This window comes from Symphalangus syndactylus, chromosome 7 (assembly GCF_028878055.3).
Source record: "Symphalangus syndactylus isolate Jambi chromosome 7, NHGRI_mSymSyn1-v2.1_pri, whole genome shotgun sequence".
Classification (NCBI taxonomy): Eukaryota; Metazoa; Chordata; class Mammalia; order Primates; family Hylobatidae; genus Symphalangus; species Symphalangus syndactylus.
The window spans coordinates 99339388-99363822 of NC_072429.2; the positions used below are offsets into that span (position 1 = coordinate 99339388).

Consider the following 24435-nt stretch of genomic DNA (forward strand, 5'->3'; position numbering starts at 1 on the left):
TCCATCTCCTAGCTGATTCATTTGTTCCTTCCTTCTTACCAGAGAGCTTGCCCTCCTTGCCAAACCAAATGAGAAAGAGGCTGAAGTAGCACAAGAGCTCCCGACACAGTCCAATTTTGTGTGACACCACCTTTAACCAGAAACAAGCAGAAGGGGAAAAAGTTAGGTGTGCCCACCATGCATCCTAACTGTGACATGCAGACACGGAAATGGCCGGTACACATCAATAAAAAGTGCTGTCATGGGTTAGTGAACACTCAAAGAAAGCTTTTTGGAATCCAAAAATGGTATCCATTTTAGAAAATTTTAAAACACAAACAATTAGAATAAAGAAAATAAAAATCAGTCCCACCACAAGGGACAGAGGCTGGCCCCAGCTGAGGTTGGTCATCCCATCTCAGATGTGGACACACTCCCGGATCGTCTTGGTCTTTATTTTCCCCTGGAGGGCAGCAGCCATGCTCCATGAACATCTGTCCTTCTGTGATGTCTGTCCCTGGAGCCTGCACACTAGTTTACCTTCCTATGGGCTGCATTACCAGCTATTTGGAAAAGGATCACTCCCCGCCGCTTGGCTGGCATACAAATGTGCATGCGCTACTGCCCACCTTTGACACTCCAGGCCTGCTTCACCTTGATGTTTCCTGTGATGGTCAACTGCAATTTACTAGGATGTTTGCAAAATGAAAACCTCAGATCCCAGGCACAGGTTGCCTTCCTTCACATTCCTCTTTGACTTTTATATCAAACAGCTTTCATTTCAACACCAGTGGCTTCATTTTTACCATCAGCCTATTAGGGTGTCACCTCACAGCATTGGACATCTACTCACACTCCGTTAGCAGAAACTTCTTCTAATGACCACAGGCTACCTCCCTGCCATCTGCCCAGCCCAGCCCCGCTTTAACACTGGGCTTTCGAGTAATTTCTTTATACTCCTGGTCTTAACTCACTAAATCACCTCTGTACTACACAAGGAGTCGCCTCCAAGCACTGCCCTCGAGAGTTGCTTTACCCACGGCTCCCAGTTCTCTAGGTGGCAGTTGTATAAATACCAGCCTCACAGGGGGCCTTCTCTTGTCAGAGATACATAAATTACCCCCAGGAAGCAGTCTGATTAGGTGGCTGGTATGAATGGTGTTCTCAGCATAGCTTTGAAAATAAAGAGCAGCTCAGGAATAGTTTCACCACTTTCAAAGCAATTCCCTTTCCCCTTCTTTCTGTCTCCGTCTTTCCCCCATGTTTTGGGTTGCAAAACGCCCAAAAGCCAAACACAGTGGGTGAGTGTGTGGTAGGTAACAGCATAGGAAAGACATCTTTCCCAGAGTAAACCTGACCCAGGTCCACTCAAGTTAGATTTCCTTCTTTTCTGTCTAATTTAGGGAAAACAACAAGCTTACATGCCAAGGCAGACAGAGGAAAGGCATGGGGACAAAAGGAGAATGAAGAAGCCTTTCGCGTTCATAAAGACATAAACACCTTCATTTGAGAGGAGTGAGCATCAGCAAAAAAATACATAATATTTTTCCTCTTAGCAAATGTTAATGATGATTCAAAACACGAACACCATCACTGGCACCACAGTAGTCCTAGATTTTAGCTTGCTGCTGGCCCTTAAAGAGCCCATTGAGGCCCGGCATGGTGGCTCATGCCTGTAATCCCAGAACTTGGGAAGGCCGAGGCGGGTGGATCACCTAAGATCAGGAGTTCAAAACCAGCCTGGCCAACATAGTGAAACCCCATCTCTACTAAAAAAAAAAAAAAAAAAATACAGAAATTAGCTGGGCATGGTGGCACATGCTTGTAATCCCAGCTACTCAGGAGCTGAGGAAGGAGAATCGCTTGAACCTGGGTGGCGGAGGTTGCAGTGAGCCAAGATCGCGCCATTGCATTCCAGCCTAGGCAACAAGAGTGAAACTCCATTTCAAAACAAACAAAAAAAAGAGATCATTGAAAAGTAAAAGGCAGGCTGTGGGTGAGGCAAACGTGGGGAAGCAAAGTGAGAATGGCAGGAAGTGTGCTGGAGAAGATGCAGGTGATTTTTAATTATAAAACTTAAATTATGGTTTTATGCAAGCTAGAGAATTTCCCAGCTCCTGGAAGGAAATTCACACCTGTGGCTGGCCAAGTGACCACTTCACCTGTTATGGAAACTACCACTTCTAGGGTAGAACCTCCAGTTCAACTTACCTGATCTGATGATGTCAATGTCTTGTATCTGAATTTCTCACAAGCCAACATGATTGGAAGAGAGGAAGCACATTTTTCTGACTGCAAATGTACTTCATCAAATGTATGCTATTAGTTTCAAGGGAAATGGACAAAATAGATGGTACCACAGAACCCTAGAGATACTGTCCTACTCAGTATGTATTCAGCACTCCCTCCAATATCAATATCAATACCAATACCAATAATGATCAATAAACACAACTGCCATTGTCTCGGGAACGTGAACTATTTCTATAATTATTTACTTAGACATTGTCTGTAAAGTAACTTACCCAAATTCACACAGCCCTTACACAGCAGCACTGTACAGCTGTGTGTGGCTTAATGACAGGAATACATTCTGAGAAATGCATCGTTAGGCGATTTTGTTGTTGTGTGAAGATTGCAAAGTGAACTTACACAAATCTAAATGGTATTGCCTACTATACACCTAGGCTAGATCGTATGGCCCACTGTTCCCGGGCTACAAGCCTGTTAGCCCAGTTTTATAGTAGTACAGTAGGCATGTTACTGTACTAAATACTACAGGCAATTGTAACATGCTGGTAAGTATTGGTGTATCTAAACATATCTATTGTTATTATTATTATTATTATTATTATTTTTTTTTTTTTTTTGGAGACGGAGTCTTGCTCTGTCGCCTAGGCTGGAGTGCAGTGGCGTGATCTTGGCTCACTGCAAGCTCCACCTCCTGGGTTCACGCCATTCTCCTGCCTCAGCCTCCTGAGTAGCTGGGACTACAGGCACCCGCCACCACGCCTGGCTAATTGTTTTTTTGTGTTTTTTAGTAGAGATGGCGTTTCACTGTGTTAGCCAGAATGGTCTCGATCTCCTGACCTCGTGATCCACCCACCTCAGCCTCCCAAAGTGCTGGGATTACAGGCGTGAGCCACCATGCCCGGCCAAAACATATCTAGACATAGAGAAAGTACAGTAAAATGTCATATCATAAACTGATGGGACCACCATTGTATATGCAGCCCAATGTTGACCGAAACATCATTATTATGTGGCACATGACTGTAATTTGAATCCAGGACTCATCCTAAACCCAGAAGATAGGAGACCCCAAACTACCACCACCACCACTGCCTTCGGCTGCAGGCATGTCTAGTTTGGTCAGCAAGCCCAGTGTGTAAAAAAGAAGTCAATGATGATGTCTTTGGGCAAGGCAGGTGCTCTCTCCTGTTCTGAACAATTCCATCCATTTCCAAGTTATCTCTGATCCTGCAGCTGTACCCCAGAGCTACCTGCCTGGCCCCAGACACATGCAGTCTGTGGCTCCCACTCTATCACTGCCTTCCTACTCCTCCTTCATTTATGAGTCTGTCTCCCACTTCTAGATCCTGAGCAATTGAGGTTTTTGTGTTTGGGGTACAAACTCCCTCAAGCATCAGGGGCCTTTGATACTTTTTAGAAAGACTATGCTGGAAATCAATACAGAAGATTAGCAAGACTGGAAGCAGGGAGACTAGTTTAGGGGCAGCTGTAGAGATCTAGCTGGGAAAAAATGAGGGCTGGAACTAAGGTCAAGATGTAGGATCGAGAGGAGGAAACGGAGAGACGATGAATATGAGAGAGGCTGGAAATACAGGAATAGGTTAAGTCAAGGCAGGCCTGAAGAGCTAGCAGCCAAAATGGGAGTGCTTCCATTTCTCAGCTCAGAAAGGGTCAGACACCATAATCCAAGCACAAGAACTTTCTGTCCTTTGAAAGGTCCTAGAAACTTTCTGACTCTTCTTCACGTTTATAACTTTGTATTTTCTCTTGTATGTTTCTCTGGAGGATTAGAGCTAAAACCTTCCAGAGGAAAAGGGCCTGGGAGCTTGCCCCCGGGGAGCAGGATGTGGGTGTGAGAACACAGTGTCCCCTCTGCAGCCCCGCTCAGCAGATGGAAAAGGGGTCTGGGAGGCAGAGCTGCTGAAGAAGGACGAAGCCTTCTGGGTCTTGCCCTATTAGTCCTCAGACAGTGGACTACAACTCACGTCTGGGCCCTCTGCACCCAGAATTAGCCCTGATGGAGCACTGGTTTCAAGAATTTTCCCTGTGAGAGAATAGGAACCTTCAAGAACTCCCCTGTCACCCACACACCTAGGTATGATTTGTTTCAGACTCCGCCAAGCCCCACTTTCCTTCCTGCTCCCAACAATGGGGCATCCAATAATAAAGCATTTTATATATTTCCAGGCCACATCCCTGGCTAAGTTCCAAGGAAGTGACAGCAGCCTTCCAAGAGATCTCTGGAAAATTGGTGCCCCCAGGGAGGGTGAAATCAAAGAGGCCCTGGAGGACTGGCTGTATCTCAGGTTCCTTGGTTGTTCTCCCAGGAAATGCCAGTACCTCTGCAGATAATCATCCACAGAGTAAAACAACAGGCCAGAAGCTCCTGGAAGGTAACCGTATCCCACTCCCTGCTTTCCAAACAGAACCATCCCCAGATTCAGTTCTGGAGCTGGAGTTTAAACAAAGCTTACCTCTAGGACTCTTTCAGCAGTGTCTGATGTCATAATTTCGATTTTAATACTCTGTTCATTGGGCAGAAATATGTCCAGATAAGCTTTCTTGGTGGCGATGTTAAATGTATTCTATAAGCAAAAGAAAAGCAAAATACATTTCTATGCCTTTATTTTTTTTCTGGAGGTGGAGTCTCACTCTGTTGCCCAGGCTGGAGTGCAGTGGCCTGATCTTGGCTCACTGCGACCTCTGCCTCCCGGGTTCAAGTAATTCTCCTTCCTCAGCCTCCCGAGTAGCTGGGATTACAGGCACCCACCACCACGTCCAGCTAATTTTTTGTATTTTTAGTAGAGATGGGGTTTTACTGTGTTGGCCAGGCTTGTCTCAAACTCCTGACCTCAGGTGATCCACCCTCCTTGGCCTCCCAAAGTGTTGGGATTACAGGCCTGAGCCACCACGCTTGGCCTCCACACCATTTTTTAAAGCTGCACCATTGCAGCAAGTGAACAATCCACAGCTTCCTTTTTTGGTACTCTTCTAGCATATGGTACCCAAAGTTCCCAAGAGACAAGTGCAGAGATTGGAAGGGTTGTTTTGTGGGGTATAGTGGAGGCAAGGCAAAGCAGTAACATGAAGCTTAAAGAATTCCAAGTGAACAACTGAGTATCTATATTGGAGAAAACAGCTTTTGATAAAGTCCGCATCCTTGACAGTCTCATAATTAACTTGCCCACTTTTCAGTATTTCCAAGCATCCCTAAAGCCCATATCCCTGATTTTTTCTGACACTAATTGTGGGTGGGGGCAGGGGGAAGGTGTTTCCATGTAGCAACCAATTCTCCAATTCTTGAATGTAACAATGGCTGTCCAACAATTCAATTCAATTATGACATGCTTTACCTGGAGTTAGCATCAGATCCCACAAGTTTAAGGGCTCAGCTCCACGAGACTACCCCCTTCACATGCCAGCAGCAAATATGGCGCCCAGGTTACCCACATTTCTGCCCAGCTGACTACAAATTCTGGTTTCCATGACCCTCTCTCAGGTTCGATAGTTTGCTAGAACAACTCACAAAGTGAAGGAAAATGGTGTACTTACTATTACTGGCTTATTATAAAGGCTACAACTCAGAAACAGCCAAACGGAGGAGGAGATGCACAGAGCAAGGTGTGGGTGGGGTTTCCATGCTCTGTTTGGGTGCCCCGCCCTCCCAGCACCGCCACGTGCTCGCCAACCTGGAAGCTCTTCAAACCCCATTGCTTAGGGGGGTTGTTTATGGAGGTGCCGTTACGGAAGCTCCTCAAACCCCATTGCTTAGGGGTTTCTTATGGAGGTCCATGACACAGGCATAATTGACTAAATCATTGGCCACTGGTGACGAAACTCAATCTCCAGCCACTCTCCCTTCCCCAGAGGCTGAGGGTTGTGGGGTGGGGGCTGAAAGTCCCAGTCCTCTAATCATGCCGTGGTCTTTCAGGTGACCAGTCCGCATCCTGATGCTACCTCGGAGTCCCTCAGCCAAGAATCATCTCATCAGCATAAAATCAGGCAATGCTGAAAGGTGCTTGTTATGGATAACAAAAGGCAGTGCTAACACTAAGGAAATTCCTAGGAGCTCTGTGCCAGGAACTGGGGACAAAGATTAAATTAGTTTTTTATTATACCACACTAAATATGCAGTAATTTATGATTTTGCTACAGCAAAAATCTGAGCTGCACAAACTGTGAGGCCAATGAAGGGAAGTGAGTTGCCATCTAGTGAGTGAGTTTCCAGCTGAAGGAGCAGCTCCAGCTGGACACAACTCTGCAGGCTTAAGCATCCTGTGAGGGGAAGGATGTGTGCTAGAGGCAGGAACAAATCTGGGGACCTGTGACATTCTCGGAATGGAGCTGGAGACATTGTTAGGCCATCAGAGTTCAGGGAAGCACAGGCTGAGTTGTTATTCCAGCTGCTATAGGGAGAGGGAGGACCCCAGGAGGAGGCAGTGTCCAGAGAGGCCAGCGGCTGCCCACATGGGGCCTCGCAGGGCAGCGATCTGGGGGTGGATTGTTCCTTGGCATCTTCTGAAGGTGATGCTGTCAGTCCACAGACCTGCTTCATCTCTGGCTGATTGAGGTCACAGCCTTTCTCCTCCCAGATTCCCTGAGAGGATTAAACTCTAATGCCCCAAGGCATCCACAGTATACAATAAATTAACTTCTCTCCTAGGCATTCAGAATTGTGCTGGTCATGTAATATCCTCAGGAAAATGGAGAAAGGAGTCACATCATCTTCTGTGTTTGGAGACTGCTATATAAGCCAGAATGCTAGTCACACAGTGCAGGTGGGAGTGGCGGGGAAGTAACCTCCTTTTTTTTTTAGACTAATACATTTATGGCATACACCTGAATTTGTGGTGCGAAAATCTGATACCCACTGCACACATTCTGTATCATGTTTAAAATAATTTCAACTTTCATTTTAGATTCAAGGGGTACACTTGCAGTTTTATTGCATGGGTTTATTGCGTGATGCTGAGGTTTGGAGTGCAATTGATCCCATCACCTCCCAGGTGTCAGGATGTAAAAAGGGAAGATCCAAATGACCAATCAGGAGATCACTGGGGGACCACAAATTTAGGGCTCAGGTCAGCTGACCAGGTGAGACCCTGTCCCCACCACGGGCAACAGTTCCCCTTTCCTTAGTCCCCCTACCTTTCAGACACAACAGATGCTGCAGGCTTCACAGGGACCTGGGGAGCCCCAGCAACTCAATCACATTGCTCAGTGACCCCAAAAGGCTGATCACATTAGCAACAGGCTTATTTTTCATCACTTCATTATCAAAGGGCAAGTTTTGACTTTACATTTTAATCCCTCCCCACCACATGCTTACAATTACTAAATTTCTATGATTCCGAATCTAAGTTCTTTAGAAGAGAAAATCTGCTCTCTTCTACATTCAAAGGATTAGTCCAAAAAAAGCAATATATTTGTGTGTTATATCTACATATATAAGAACCTGTTTATACAGCACATCATTTATGGATAAAATATCTATATATTCATTATATACAAATATTGTATTAGATTGTGATCCTGATCATTGGGCTCATTGTTTCACATATAGCAGCTCACTTGATTCTCATAACAACTCCATGAGGCATATACACTTACTAATCCCATTATTTTTTCAGATGAAGTAAAGGTTCACAGAGGTTAAATAACTTGCCCAGGCTGAGCACAGTGGCTCATGCTTGTAATCCCAGCACTTTGGGAGGCTGAGGTGGGCGGATCACCTGAGGTCCGTGGATCACCTGAGGTCAGGAGTTTGAGACCAGCTTGGCCAACATGGTGAAACCCTATCTCTACTAAAAGAAAAATAAAAAAGGAAAATACATTTTTAAAAAAATTAGCCAGGCATGGTGGTGGATACCTGTAATCCGAGTTACTTGGGAGGCTGAGTCAGGAGAATTGCTTGACCCTGGGAGGTAGAGGTTGCAGTAAGCTGAGATTGCACCACTGCACTCCAGCCTGGGTGACAAAGCAAGACTCCATCTCAAAAAAACAAAAACCGAAAAAAAAAACTTATCCAAGGACACACTGCTAGTTGGTGGCAGAGGCAAAACTCAAGGCCAGCTCCATGTGACTGTAGGTTCTAAATAGGGTAAACATCTCTCCCAGCTGGCCCAGAAGCCTGGCACCCCAGTGTGATAACTATAGCACTGTTTTCACTCTCAAAAGCATCCCAGTTTGGATAAGCTGTATGGCTGCCCTAGCTCTAAGCTACCATGTGTTAAGCTTCCTCTCTCCATGTAGAAGAGAGTTAATATTTGACTTACCGGCAACAGGTAAGAAATAACGGAGTCAAAGAAAGATTCAGAAAGGTCTTTTCAACACTCATATCGAGTCAAGTTCTGAGACCTCCATATTTCCCATCTTAAATGATCTCTTGAGTCCATCTCCATCTCACCAGCAGCACCTTAGACCCAGCTAACATCCCCTCTGCCCTGGACTCCCCACTTCAATGGGCTCCTTACAAGTCTCCTTGCTTCCATTCTCCTCCCCTACCAAGCAGTCCTCACACAGCAGCCCGAGATATATTTTTTAAATGCAAACCTAAAAATGTCCCTTTTTTGCTTAAAACCCTCCAACATCCTAACATTATCCACAGGTCACCTGACTCTTTGCCGTTGGTCAGGATGAGAGGAATTGGTGGCCCACTGCCTCTTACTTCCTTTCCTCCTCCTGTCTGGCACGTCCTCCAGGTTTCGACGCTCAGTGCAATTCTCACTCCCTCGGAAGGAGGAAGGAAGGGCAGGGTCCTTGCCTTCAGCTGGGGCTGCTAATCTTGAAGCAAATGGAGGGAAGCTCTGTGAGAATAAAGTCAATGTAGAGAAGAGCAGGGTTTGGGGTAGGGGTGAGAAGTGGGAGGCAGCCAACCTTCCACGACCTTTTAGTTAAATAAACAAATTTCTCTTTTGTGATTTTGGCCTTGACAATGAAAATAACCTGACTAATTGGAAGTAGCTGAGTTCTACCTTCTCCACTCTAAATGCTTATTTGTAGAATGTTGTTGGCTTTTTTTTACTCTTAATTAGTTTAAAGCCAGGTTAGATGGCTGCCTAGAAGACAAGTTCCTTCAGAGCAGGATTATGTGGTGAGTTTATCTTGAAGAGTGCCCTGTACAAATAGACCTTTAATAATCCTGGTTCCGTATTTCTCAAAATAATCCAAGTGAGAAGAGAAAAAGAACTAGCATAGCAGCGTCCGCAATGGGGCAATTTCCAGGTGCGGTGGCTCACGCCTGGAATCCCAGCACTTTAGGAGGCTGAGGTAGGTGGGTCATTTGAGGTCAGGAGTTCGAGACCAGCCTGGCCAACATGGTGAAACACTGTCTCTACTAAAATACAGAAATCAGCTGGGCGTGGTGGCACACGCCTCTAATCTCAGCTACTTGAGAGGCTGAGGCGGGAGAATCACTTGAACCCAGGAGGCAGAGGTTGCAGTGAGCTGAGATTGCACCACTGCACTCCAGCCTGGGTGACAGAGCAAGACTCCCTCTCAAAAAATAAATAAGTAAATAAATAAATAAAAATAAATTAAATGGGGGCATTTAAAAATGGAGTGTTGATATATGAACTTCCCTCTCTAGCCCACGACTGCATACTTATCCTACAGATATGTAAGAAGAGAATATTAAGGTTAAAGCCTCCGATGTCCTCTTTTGATGTCGCAGTACTGGTTTTGGCTGAGGTAACCTCCTCTCAGTAGAGAACCTGCACATCAAGGGAGGCAAGAGGTTAAAGCGCCACCCAACTCGCTTCCATTGGCCAGGATGGACAAATCAGTTGTCAGCTGCACTCACCTTCCTTCCACCTTCTATCACACCCTGCTGGTTTGTATTACTCTGATCTCATATTGCTATAAAGAAATACCTGAGACTCGGTAATTTTTATAAAGAAAAGAGGTTTAATTGGCTCACAGTTCTGCAAGCTGTACAGAAGCATGATGCTGGCATCTACTCAGCTTCTGGGAAGGCCTCAGGAAGCTTACAATCATGGTGGAATGTGAAGGGCAAGCAGGCATGTCTTACATGGCTGGAGCAGGAGCAAGGGTGGGTGGAGGTACCACACGCTTTTAAACAACCAGATCTCGTGAGAACTCACTCACCACCATGGTAACAGCAACAAGGGGATGGTGCTAAACCATTCATGAGAAACCACCCATGATCCAGTCACCTCCCACCAGGCTCCACCTCCAACATTGGGAACTACAATTCAACATGGGATTTGGGGGAGAACAGAAATCCAAACAGTTCCCCCACCCAGTGGAATTCTGACTCACATTCATCTTCAACCTCATCCACTTTCCCTAAGACTCCAGCCACACTCTCCTCCTCCCTCCTTCCCACCAGCTAACCTCACTTCCTATTAGTCACAGAGAAAACAGCAAGATGGGAACTTACTCTACTTCCCTTCACCGTCCAGCCTTGGACCCCGCCTGTAGCCTTGCTCTATCTTTCTTTGTTCTACACTCAATTTAAAAGGTGCCCTTCCTCCACCTGATCCCAGACCTTGTGCAATTCTCCTTCCAGAAGGACTTGGAGCCACTGATTATCAAGGCCCCTCCTTCATACTCCCATCTTCCACTTCTCTTTCTCTACTGGCTCCTACTCACCAGCAGGCAAACTTATTCAAGTCTCTGTCATCCAAAACAACAGAAAGTCAGAGACTTTGGGTAGATCATCCCGATGGGAAAGAACCTGATGTGCTTGACTATGGGGAAAATTCTGTCTTCAGCACTGCTATAGGTACGGAAGGAGTTAGTCATATGTTTTGAGACAATTAAGCATATTTTTTTTTCTTTTAAGTGATTCGGTTTTAACTCCAGTTGGTGGGGGTGGGGGGATGGGGGGAGGCAAGGGGAAGGTGTTGACTAAGGACTTAATTTTTTAACATTAAAGTTGGGGAGAAGGGAAGAATAGAAGAAGTGACACAAGAAAGCTGAAATCCTCACCCCCATCACAGTCAGTGGATAGGGTTTAAAAATTGAAGAATAATAGCTAGGTGCTATGGCATATACCTATAATCCCAGCTCCTGGGGAAGCTGAGGAGGAAGGATCACTTGAGCCCAGGAGATGGAGTCCTGGGCCACATAGTGAGATCCTGTATCTAGAAAAAATAAAACGAAGAATAAGAGGCAGTCGTATATGTATATAATTAACCTCGATATTTTTAAATATCTGAAGAGAAAGCTGTGAGATTTGAAAGTCATTGCCTCTGGAGGACAGGGGAGTGTTATAATCCTTTTTAGCACTATTTCACTCTTATTTTTAGATTTTTAACTTTTATTCCACCCATGATATCTATTTCATTTTCTTAACTATAAGCACATTTTGCTTTGGTAAGTAAACAAACATTTTAGAGAAATATAATAAAGAGGAGAGTTGATGCCATCAAAAGATCTTTGTGTGATGAGATCAAAGCAAGCATAAAACAGATCAAACAAGTTTAGAGCGGAAATCAAACAACAATTTGGCTCTATTTGTGATATTTGAATTTTACTGGAATGTTTTAATGTATTAATCACAAAATTAATGAAATGTAAAAGCAATACAAAAACCAATTTGGGGGAAAGTCAATCTGGTAGAATTGGCTTGTATAAAAAAACAAAACATTAAATAAGCTGCTATCCTTTTTTCTTTTTCTTTTTTTTTTTTTTCAGTCAGGGTCTTGCTCTGTTGCCCAGGCTGGAGTACAGTGGGCTGATCATAGCTCACTGTAGCCTCAAAGCTCTGGGCTCAAGCAATCCTCCTGCGTCAGCCTCCAGAGTAGTGGGGGCTATAGACGCGGGCCACCACCCCCATCTAAATATCTCTTATTATTATTTTTTTGTAGAGACAGAGTCTCACTATGTTGCCCAGGCTGGTCTTCAACTCCTGGCCTCAAGTAATTCTCCCACCTCAGCCCCGCAAAGTTCTGAGATTACAGGTGTGAGCCACCATGCTTGGCCCAGCTGCCATACTGATATATGATGCAGCAGGAATGAAAAAACGCAATTCATACTAGAAAACTAACAAAAACACATTCATTTTAAAGAAACCTCAAAATCCTCCAATACTGTGGGCTGCCTTAACACGTTTTAAAATATGTGCTTTGTTGCTATTCTGCTCTGAGGCAGAGGAACATTCTTAAGAATGTTTCCCATTTCACTTGTAGAGAAATGACAGTGGCCCATCATCATTGCATGTGATGGAGGTTTAGAGCCTGGTGAGTCCGCATATGGATTTTCTTGGATGGGCACCATGGCTATTAGACATTCCTCTGCCTCAGAGCAGAATAGCAACAAAGCACACTGATCTCCTTGAAAAATTAAAAGGTTTCTCCAGTTGTTAAATTCAACTCCATTCAACTCAAAAAGAGCACATATTTTGAAACGTGTTAAGGTTCTGGGAAGTGACTGTTACCTCTGTCCTGCCCTCTCTTTAGAAGCAAACAGAAAGCAATGAAAAGGAAAGCATCCTTGAAGAAACTTACAAATAGCCCTGAGCCTGAGGTTTTCAGAAGGGCTGCCAAGTGCAGTGAAAATTGAACCTGGTCAGGAAGGAGGGAATTAGAGGTCTCAAAGTGCTGCAGAACTCAAGCAATGCATAAGCTGCCTCAAAGCAGTTAATCACGTGGTGCTCAGCCTGTCTGAGAGCGCTACTCCGGGCCCCATTGGACACCACCTAGTGGCAGGGGATGCTGAAGAAATGTACAGACACTCTATCTTTGCAAAAAGCAATCTCTCAGCATGGCTGGGGAAAGAAAAGGGACTGGCATTAAGATTTTGCTTTTTAAAACCTATGTCTTGGCCAGGTGTGGTAGCTCAGACCTATAATCCCAGCACTTTGGGAGGTCGAGATGGGTAGATCACCTGAGGTCAGGAGTTCAAGACCAGCCTGACCAACATGGAGAAACCCCATCTCTACTAAAATACAAAAATTAGCTGGGCGTGGTGGCACGCGCCTGTAGTCTCAGCAACTCAGGTGGCTGAGACAGGAGAATTGCTTGAACCCAGGAGGTGGAGGTAGTGACTACCTCATATCTATTAACATTGTGCCGGATGATATGCTTTAAGGGTATCAGTTAATTTAATCCTCAAAGCAACCCCAAGAGACAGGAGCTCTTCTCCCCATTTTACAGATGGGGAAACTGAGGTACAAAAAGCCTAAGTAAATTGACTCAAGTCATGTAAATCAAAAGTAGGGTAGCCAAAATTTGAACTGAGGCCATCTCACTACTTAGCCTGAACTCTTAACCCCTAAACCAGGTCGGGGGCTGCTGATCTTGGTCAATCAAAATATTTAGAAGGCTAGATCATGATATGAGGAGCTGGGGTTTAAAGCTTTGCTGCTAGACAGTCTGCTCAGGCCTTAGGGTAGCGTGTTCATAAGAAAGTGCTCAGAAACAAGAAACAAGAACTGGAAATATAACAGATTCGATGAATTCAACTCAGGCCCCTTCCCCAATACTATGTGTCAACAAACAGCTAGCTCACAACAGCAGCCCCTTTCAAAGTTGATTGATGACCTAAAGATAACTGGCAAGGGATCTATGCAAAAATCCTGCAAGAAAGGAGGAAAGAAACGTGACCAATGAAAGGCAAAAAACATATACCAAAAGAATTACATCATTAAGCAGATGAAAATGATGGATGTGTTAATAAAAAGAAGGTGTGTCTGAATGAAGACCTCAAAGAATAGATAAAAGCCTCAAGAAATAAGATAACAAAAAGATATAAAAGTGAGCTGGCAAAGTTCATGGAAGAAATGGAAGAGGAAAATAAAGCCATTACAAAAGTGAAAATTGTGTTAGAAAAAGTAAAAAGAGGCACTGAAAAACACAGCTAGAGGTATAAGGCTTTTGTATGAAGTCACAAAGGCAAAATATTAAGGAACTAAAATCAGGTATAAAACCTTTCAAATTATCAGGAAAATAAGATATACAAAACTGGCTGGGCGCATTGGCTCACATCTGTAATCCCAGCACTTTGGGAGGCCGAGGCGGGAAGATCACAAGGTCAGGCGTTGAAGACCAGCCTGACCAACGTGGTAAAATCCTGTCTCTACTAAAAATACAAAAATTAGCCAGGCATGGTGGCACATGCCTTTAATCCCAGCTACTTGGGAGGCTGAGGCAATAGAATCACTTGAACCTGGGAGGTGGAAGTTGTAGTGAGCCGAGATCATGCCATTGCACCGTAGCCTGTGCAACAAGAGCGAAACTCCACCTCAAAAACAAACATACAAAAAGATATACAAAACAAAGCTCAAAAACATTGAATGATCCCATGAATGATGGAAAGCAAAACCCATAAGGCACCCCAAAAAGATGACTGAACTAAAGTCAACTTACCGTTATATGTGCAGATATAGAATGATCTGCAAGACATAGGTTTTAAAAAGCAAGGTCAATTTAAAAAAATTTTTTTTCAAGACAGAGTCTTGCTCTGTTGCCTAGGCTGGATTGCAGTGGCATGATCTCAGCTCACTGTAACCTCCACCTCCTGGGTTCAAGCAATTCTGCCTCAGCCTCCCAAGTAGCTGGGATTGCAGGCATACACCACCACGACCGGCTAAATTTTTATTTGTGTAGAGACGGGGTTTCACCACATTGGCCAGGTTGGCCTCAAACTCCTGACCTCAGGTGATCCGCCCGCCTCAGCCTCCCAAAGTGCTGGGATTACAGACATGAGCCACAGCACCCGGCCATTAAAAAGCAAGTTGAAAAAGTGTGATGAGTGTGCGTCTGTTTGTAAAATAAAATGGGTGTGTGTGCGTGTGTGTGTGTATAGTCATGTACCCCTTAATGACATTTTCGTCAACAGCAAACTGCACATATGACAGTGGTCCCACAAGATGATAGTACCATATTTTTACTGTGCCTTTTCTATGTTTAGATACACAAATACCATGGTGTTTCAATTGTCTACAGTATGCAGTACAATAACATAGTACGCAGGTTTGTAGCCTAGGGGCAGTAGACTCTACCATCTAGGTTTGTGTAAGTACACTCTACGGTGTTCACACAATGACAAAACCGCCTAATGATGCATTTATCAGAATGAATCCACATTGTTAAGTGACACATGGTTGTGTGTGTGCATGTATGCATATATATGTGCATGTATGTATACATATGTGTATGTATGTATAGATGTGTATGTATGTATAGATGTGCATGTATGTATATATGTGCATGTATGTATATATGTGTGTGTATATATATATATACATGCTTATATATGTGCAGAAATGTGTAGCAAAAGAGCACTATAAACTATTAGACTATAAACAACAGTTGTCACTGAGGAGGGGGATCATAAGGGAAGAAAAGTTACTTTTCATTGTATACACTTGTGCTATTTGAATTTTACTATCATCACCGCTTCCACAGCAAACTTTTCAAAGAATAGGAAAGTGTGTGTATATATAAACCATCAAGCAAATGTGAAAATATAAACCACTACAGAACAGAAGGCTCTAGGGCCATTTCTCAGGTTGACTGGGCCAGTAAATATCCCAACACATTTGAACCCCTGTTTACATGAGATTTGTTCTGAGAACCCAGTGGGATTTTATTTTATAAATGAATAAATGAATGAATGAAATGTGTTCTAGTTTTTGCAAATCTGATCATTCCTCCCCTGGCTAAGGATCCATTTAACTATATCATATTACTGCAGAACTTAAATCTTTCAGAGCTTTTCGAGCCAAGCTCATACATACAGGCATAACAACGTTTCCTTATGTATCATTAGAATGAGGGTGTGCTAAACAAATGTACTTAGCAGTTTCAGCCTAGGGAGCAAGTGAACCATGATTCTTTAGACCAACAAAGGAAAGGGAGTTGCTGTATGTCATTCTGTTCATGTTGAATTTTCTCCATGATTCATTTACAATAAAGGTAGGGGTAGAGAATATACAAGGAATTGCCAGCATGGCCTGCTTTCCTGATGTCTTCACTGTGGCCCATTTGGAAATCTCAGCTACAGAAGCAGGGTCACAGTCATGTTATGAGAGCCCTTAATGATAAAGGCTGTAGTTCTCATACTATACTCGAAGGTCCTCTTCTTCATGTCCTGTTTTGAGATGTATGATTCTTAGGCTACAGAAAAAGGGATCTACTTAATAAAATGAGCCGAAGATCAAGTGACACACTTCATTTTCCATCTAAAATCTAAACCACCAAAAGAACAAAATAGGAACCATCCCCCAATTGACTTGAAATGAATATATTTTGTCCAAGTCCAGGCTCTGTGGGGCTGTGGCCAGTGCACACATGTGTGTGTTTACCTGCACACTTGGTTCATGAAGAGTGTCCTGCAGAGGAATGATGGCCCCATTAAAGAAGAGCAAGCTTACCAGCTGTGCCAGTTTTAAAAACTCAATGAAGACATCACTTCTCAACACGTTTGGGTCCATGGTTACTGAAAAACATGGATGGTGAGCCAGGTTAGCATGGGCTGGGCTGGGCCTTGCCTATTAATTGCTATGTCCTCCAGAGATCGCTCCATGCCTTGCCAGTGCTCTGTCTCCTCCCTGAAGTGATGAATGTTGAAACCTCTCAAATACAGGAAAACCCCCAAAACTTGCCTCCTACAGGCAGCCTTAACAACAGGAACCCATGACCCCCACCCAGGGTGACCGTGTTCCCAGGCATCTCACTTTATTTATACATACCCATACTACACAACATCCATTTTGCTGCCCTACCAGGATGATAATGAAGTTTATATGAAGAATCAGAAAGATCTTAAAACCTGCATCTAGACTCCCGGCCTAGCAAGACACAGGATAATTTGAAAATTTAATTCAACCAAGAAACATCGACTGAGGGCACCTCTTTGGAGTCTCGCCCAGTCACTCAGGCTGGAGTGTAGTGGCGTGAGCTCGGCTCACTGCAATGTCCGTCTCCTGGGTTAAGGTGATTCTCTTGCCTCAGCCTCCGAAGTACCTGGGATTACAGGCACCCACAACCATGCCCAACTAATTTTTGTGTTTTTAGTAGACATGGGGTTTCACCATGTTGGCCAGGCTGGTCTCAAACACCCAACCTCAGGTGATCTGCCTGCCTCGGCCTCCCAAAATGCTGGCATTACAGGTGTGAGCCACAGCACCCAGCCAAGAGCACCCCTTTGAATGATAGGAGTTCTCAAGATGTTACCAAAAAAAAGCAATGATAAGGCAGTCAGAGAGATTTAAAATATTTCATTCTTCTATACTTAACAAAAATATTTTCACCCTTAGTTTTAAAGCTCCTGACACAAATAGCCGGGAGATATGGGCAGAGCAGATGGGGCAGACACACCCCCATGAGAACTGCAAGCCCACAAGGTATGGCCCAGCCTGATTCCTCCTGGTTCACCCCCCTTGCCACAGATCCTCTCCTATATCCTGCGCTTCAGCTACACTTAATACTTACTAAATGCTGCCAAATTTCTTTCTTCCTTCTGTTTTTATTGCTGTTTTACGTTTTGTTTTGTTTTGTTTTGTTTTGTTTTTGAGACAGAGTCTTGCTCTGTCACCCAGGCTGGAGTGCAATGGCGTGATCTCAGCTCACCGCAACCTCCGCCTCCCAGGTTCAAGCAATTCTCCTGCCTCAGTCTGTCAAGTTGCTGGGATTACAAGCATGCGCCACCACACCTGGCCTGTTTTACTAATTTTATCAAACATCCTCTACCAGCGTTCGAAACTATCACTGACTTCATTGCAGGCTGTGCCTCTTCCAAAAGACATCATGTTTTCCAAAATAAACGAAGAGAGAAAGTCCCTGCAACATGAGAAACTATTTATAAAAAGCATTCTGTCTTTTCTGAGGGGTAATTCCCGGGGTGGACGAGGGGGAAGCCCTTGCATTATTTTCTGCAACGGGGCATATAGTCAAACTATTAATAACTATATTCATTAGCATAAATTCTTGGGAATGAGGAAAGCTGCTGAAAAAGGTATTCACCCAACTGATATTTACTGCATCACTATTAAGTACAGGTACTAGGCTAAAAACTTTGTATATTTTAGCTTATCTAATCTTCATGACAAACTCTGAGGTAAATATTATTTATATTTCACGGATAAAGAAACTGCGGCTCAGAGGAGGTAGGTATCTTGCCCAAGGTCACACAGCTGGTGAGGAGCTGAAGTGGGATTTGACACTGGGTCTGATTCTAGAACCTGTGCTCTGAGTCATGAGGCTAAGCTCTACTGTCTTCCTACTTGACCTTGTCAAAGAGGTACACAGGTCATCCTGATGATATGAATAAAGACCAGGCCTGGAAAAGCGAACCCTTAAGCACTGTGATCATCTGTAAAAAGGCCAGGTATTAAAGGAGCATTTTGCTAAGACACGAGAAAACAAGCTAAGGGAGAATGAAAATTCAAAAGATATTACATTTTGAACTTGAACTTTGAAAGAGCTCATTCAGCAGGTCTAAAAAGAAGTATGGTCCCATGACAAAAAAAGTTAATGGGAAATAGATGGCTTCTAGAATTTTTACTATGTTTAAGAAAAATATGCAGCCATGAAAAATAATGAGATAAATCTATGACTGCTGATGTAGAATGACTTCTAAGATATATATATTTTAAGAGAAAAAAGTCAACATACAGCAGAAAAACTTTTTTTCTTGAGCTACAAAGGACATTAGTATAATAGTTGGTGATGTTTTATTTATTTGTTTGTAGATACAGGGTCTCCATCTGTCACCCGAGCTGGAGTGCAGTTGCTCAAATCATAGCTCAGGAGGTCGAGACTGCAGTGAGCTGTGATTGCACCACTGCACTCCAGCCTGAGTGACACAGCAAGACACTGACTCTAAAAAAAAATAAAAAGACATGAGATCTATATTGCTCAGGTTGGTCTCAAATTCCTGGGCTCAAGTGATCGTCTTGCCTCAGTTTCCCAAAGTGTTGGGATTACAGGTGTGAGCCACCACGCCCAGTCTAAATGTCTCAGCAGTTTTATATTTGCTGACTTTATTTTATTTTTTGAGACAGAGTCTTTCTCTGTTGCCCAGGATGGAGTGCAGTGGCAAGATTAGAGCTTACTGCAGCCTGAAACTCCTGGGCTCAAGCAATCCTCTCACCTCAGCCTTCCAAGTAGGTGCAGACACGTGCCACTACACCCAGCTAATTTTTATTTATTTTTTATTTTTTGGTACAGATGGGGTCTTGTTATATTGCCCAGGCTGGCCTTGAACGCCTAGGCTTAAGAGATCCTCCTGCCTTAACCTCCCAAAGTGCTGGAATTGCAGGCATGAGCTACCATGCCGAGCCTAATTGTTGGCGAAGTTTGAATAAGGTCTCTAGATAAATTATTGTATCAATGTTGTTTCCTGGTTTTGATATATTGAACATTATTGTATCAATGTTGTTTCCTCATTTTGCCAACTATACTGTGGTTCTATAAGACACTCTCTGTGATCTTAGGAAATACACAAAGTATTTTATTTATTTTTTATTTTTTATTTTTTTGAGATGGAGTTTCACTCTCATTGCCCAGGCTGGAGTGCAATGGCGTGATCTCAGCTCACTGCAGCCTCCTCCTCCTCCTTCCGGGTTCAAGCAATTCTCCTGCCTTAGCCTCCCAAGTTGCTGGGATTGCAGGCACCCGCCACCATGGCCAGCTAATTTTTTGTATGTTTAGTAGAGATGGGGTTTTGCCATGCAGGCCAGGCTGGTCTTGAACTCCTGGCCTCAGGTGATCTGCCCACCTCAGCCTCCCAAAGTCACAAAGTATCTTAAAATAAGATGGCTGAGGTGTGTAACATTCAAGTGAGTCTAAAAAAAGATATAGAGAGATTCATATATACACATACACACACAAGGAAAAAAGAATGATAAGACAAATGTAAAATGTAAACATCTGGGAAATCTGGGTGGAGTATACAGAAATGCTTAGCATTATGTTTGCAACTTTTCTGTAAACCAAACTTTCAGAATAAAAAGCTCTGAAAATCAGCTACAGAAAAGTATGTATGTAAACTTCAATTTGTGTTGAGCAAAAAGGGATCTATATACATGCAAATTGCTGCTAGGGAATATACAAACAGCCTGGGGTGGAAGGGGAACTTACCTTTCATTGTATATTCTTTTAGGTAGTTTATATTTTAAAAAATATTACATGTATACACTTTTCCAATTTTAAAAACTTTAAGTCTTTAAGTGCCAGTTTTGCCATCTCCCCTTAACATCCTCTTTTCTGTGAGAGCCTAATCTTGCCAACCACAGTTTTGCTGTACACAGCATTTCTAGGACCCAGGCTAAGGGCAAGCTGTTGTACTGTAAGCCTCACAGGGGCCAGAGCTGAATGCCTTTGGTGCCTTAGCATGGCTTCCTGGTAAGGACTAACATGGAGGCACAAGCTCTGGCACTGCCAATAAAGACCTCTGATATCTCTTATGAGCTTTCCTGTAAGTGGTTCCTCTCATCCTTTTGTTCATTCCTAATCCAGAAACTTTTTTTTTAACCTCCCAGTCAAAGCCAATATACAGCACCCAAGTGTGACTCTAAACATAAAGTAGGCCAGGCATGGTGGCTCACCCCTGTAATCCCAGTACTTTGGGAAGCTGAAGTGGGCAGATCATTTGAGATCAGGAGCTCGAGACCAGCCTGGCCAACATGGTGAAACCCAATCTCTACTAAAAAAATACAAAAATTAGCTGAGCATGGTGGCAAGCACCTGTAATCCCAGCTACTAGAGAGGCTGAGGCAGGAGAATCGCTTGAACCTGGTAGGCAGAGGTTGCAGTGAGCCAAGGTCACACCACTGCACTCCAGCCTGGGCGACAGAGCGAGACTCTGTCTAAAAAAAAAAAAAAAAAAAATTAAATATTGGGTGCAGTGGCTCATATCTGTAATCCCAGCACCTTGGGAGGCTGACATGGGAGGATTGCTTGAGGCCAGGAGTTTGAGACCAGCCTGGGCAATATAGTGAGACCCCACCTCTATAAAAAAAATTTTTTTTTAATTGGCCAGGCATGGTCCATTGCACATATAGTCCCAGGTTCTCAGGAAGCTGTAGGGGGAGGAGATCAAGGCTATAGTTAGCCATGATTGTGCCACTGTACTCCAGCCTGGGCAACAGGGAAAGATCCTGTCTCAAAAAATAAAATCAGCAAACATATAACTGCTGAGACATTAAGGCTGGGTGTGGTGGCTCACACCTGTAATCCCAACACTTTAGGAAGCTGAGGCAGGAGGATCACTTGAGCCCAGAAATTTGAGACCAGCCTGGGCAACATAGTGAGACCTCATCTCTTTTATTTATTTATTTATTTAATCTTTTTTAGAGTCACTGTCTTGCTGTGTCACCCAGGCCGGAGTACAGTGGTGCAATCACAGCTCACTGCAGCCTCAGCTTCCTGTGCTCAAGCTATCCTCCCACCTCAGCTTTCTGAGTAGCTGGGATTATAGGCATGCACCACCATACCTGGCTAATTTTTAAAATTTTGTTTAGAGACAGGCTTTCTCTATGTTCCTCAGGCTGGACTTGAATTCCTGGCCTCAAGTGATCCTCCTGCCTCAGCTTCCCAAAGTGCTGAGATTACAGGTGTGAGCCACCATGCCCAGCCAGACCTCATCTCCTAAAAAAAAAAAAAAAAAAAGGTATTTTTAAAACCAAATACAAAGAACACATATTATATGATCCCTTATATATGAAATGTCCAGAATAGGCAAATCTTTAGAGATAAAAATTATAGTGGTAGTTGCCAGGGCGTGGTGGGGGAGGGAAAGAGGAAGTGATTGCCAATGGGTATGAGGTTTCTTTTGGGGATGATGACAATATTCTAAAATTAGATTATGGTAATGGTCACACAATTAATTACATAAATATATTGTAAAAGAATTGAACACTTTAGCAGGTGAATTTTGTGGCATATAACTTACATTGCAATAAATCTGTTTTTTAAAAAACCCTGCAAATACATACCATTTTGCAAATATTGTTCCAGTTGGTCCCTCCTCTCATCGGCCATAGCTGTGGTCATTGCCAGATAGTACTTTGGTGGGAAGGGTGGCAGGCAATTTCCAAAGACCCGCCTTAGCTGAAAGATCCAGGAAACACAGTTAAGGCGGGTGAGCCGCCAGTTCAGGGTTGATGAGATTACTAAAGCCTCCTCTAGGGCAAGTCCCATCCCAGCACTTTATTTCAAATTAAGCCTTCCTGGTGGCCCAAAGGGGGAAAAGAGGACAATTTGATTTTCTTAAGGAGGAATTTATTTCAGTATATATTCTGGAGACGTTACTAGACATATCACAGACCGACAGCTCCAGTCTAAGTTTGGTAGAGCTGAGATGTATTTTTATTTTTCATTTGTTTTATAAGACTAGCCACTGCTCACATCATACAATATTATCTTGATTCATTCCACAATAGTGTCTGTGATATCAATGAGAACGAGAATTAAATTCCTCAACCCTACCTCCACCAAATCTGAACTTGACAAATGCTTACAGCTGTGTTACCTAATGCGCTAGCCACCAGGCACCTGTGGCGAATGAGCACTTGAACGTGGCTAGTTTGGATTGAGTTGTGCTGTAGGTGTAGAATACATTCCAAATTTCAAAGAAAAGAGAATGTAAAATATCTCGCTGATAATTTTTATATTGATTACATGTTGAAATGATAATATTTTGGATATATTGAATTAAATAAAATATATTATTAAAATTAATTCCATCTGTTTCCTTTTACTCTTTTTAATGTGCCTATCAGAAAATTTTAAATTACATAGGTGACTCATATTTCTTCCTTTCTGTTTTTTTTTTTTTTTTTTTTTTTTGAGAAGGAGTTTCACTCTTGTTGCCCAGGCTGGAGTGCAACAGCTCGATCTCGGCTCACTGCAAACTCCGCCTCCCGGGTTCGAGCAATTCTCCTGCCTCAGCCTCCTGAGTAGCTGGGATTACAGACATGTGCCACCAGACCAGGCTAATTTTGAATTTTTAGTAGAGACAGTGTTTCTCCATGTTGGCCAGGCTGGTCTCAAACTCCCGACCTTAGGTGATCCACCTGCCTCTGCCTCCCAAAGTGCTGGGATTACAGGAGTGAGCCACCGCACCCGGCCAGGTGACTCACATTATATTTCTATTGGACCAGGGCTGGTTACAGAATTCCAGTAAGGCTGACATATGATCCCAAGTAGAAACCAGCCAGGCCCTTCTCTCCCACTTACTCATATATGACCCATGACCATGGTAGTAATTATTTTTATGGAACCTAAAAAGTGGATGCATAAAAAATAATTTTAAAATTAAGAACTAAAAGTGTGCATCTTTATTCCAGCCCTACACTTGTAGTGGCAGCTTGAAGGTAAGGCACAGAATCATTCTCCTGAAAATAAGAGAAAGGAAACCACTCAGAAACCCAATCAGGTTTTGACATGGTACCTCTAAAGCAGGAGGGCTGAAATCTTACTATTACCATACTCAGTGGCTTAAAGAAAATGAAAGATGTTTTCCAGTTTCATCCCATTCTCAGTAAAATATCGCAAGGACAAAAAACCAAACACCGCATGTTATCATTCATAGGTGGGAATTGAACAATGAGAACTCATGGACACAGGAAAGGGAACATCACATTCCAGGGACAGTTGTGGGGCGGGGGGAGGGGGGAGGGACAGCATTAGGAGATATACCTAATGATAAATGACGAGTTAATGGGTGCAGCAAAACAACATGGCACATGGATACATATGTAACAAACCTGCACATTGTGCACATGTACCCTAAAACCTAAAGTATAATAATAAAAAAAAATAAATTTAAAAAAAAGAAAATGAAAGATGGAATAAGAAAAATGAGGCTGCAAACAGTAAGATTTTTTAATTCCATGGCCTTTGTCATAAATACAGTGAGTATCTGACAAATATTTACCTTGCATAAACAGGCCCTAACTTCAAAAAAGTCAAGAATCTGATGACTTCTCTCCATGCCCGCTACCATCACCCTGGTCCAAGCCACTATCATCTCTTTTCTAGATTATTGCAGTAGCCTTCCAACAAGTCTCTCTGCTTCTACCCGTGACTCCTTCAGTCTATTCCTAACACAGAATCTAAAGTGATACTTTATTTTTATTTTTATTTTTTTTTTGAGACAGAGTCTTGCTATGTCACCCAGGCTGGAGTGCAGTGGCATGATCTTGGCTCACTGCAACCTCTGCTTCCTGGGTTCAAGCGATTCTCCTGCCTCAGTCTCCTGAGTAGTTGGGACTACAGGTGTGCACCACCA

General features: G+C 43.4%; 1 protein-coding gene across 2 annotated transcripts in view; it reads right to left on the reverse strand.

Annotated features, from left to right (window-relative positions):
* SNX31 (sorting nexin 31) overlaps positions 1-24435 on the reverse strand; it is a 76631-nt gene that overhangs the window by 40429 nt on the left and 11767 nt on the right. The window contains exons 3-6 of one of the 2 annotated variants that reach the window (XM_055286920.1): positions 22139-22253; positions 16574-16638; positions 4707-4817; positions 40-130 (exon numbers count right to left, since the gene is read on the reverse strand). In XM_055286920.1, coding sequence (XP_055142895.1) covers positions 40-130; positions 4707-4817; positions 16574-16638; positions 22139-22253 — 382 coding nt within the window. Of the gene's footprint in view, positions 1-39; positions 131-4706; positions 4818-5416; positions 5492-16573; positions 16639-22138; positions 22254-24435 lie in introns of those variants that run through there. The other variant, XM_055286921.1, reaches the window with a different exon arrangement.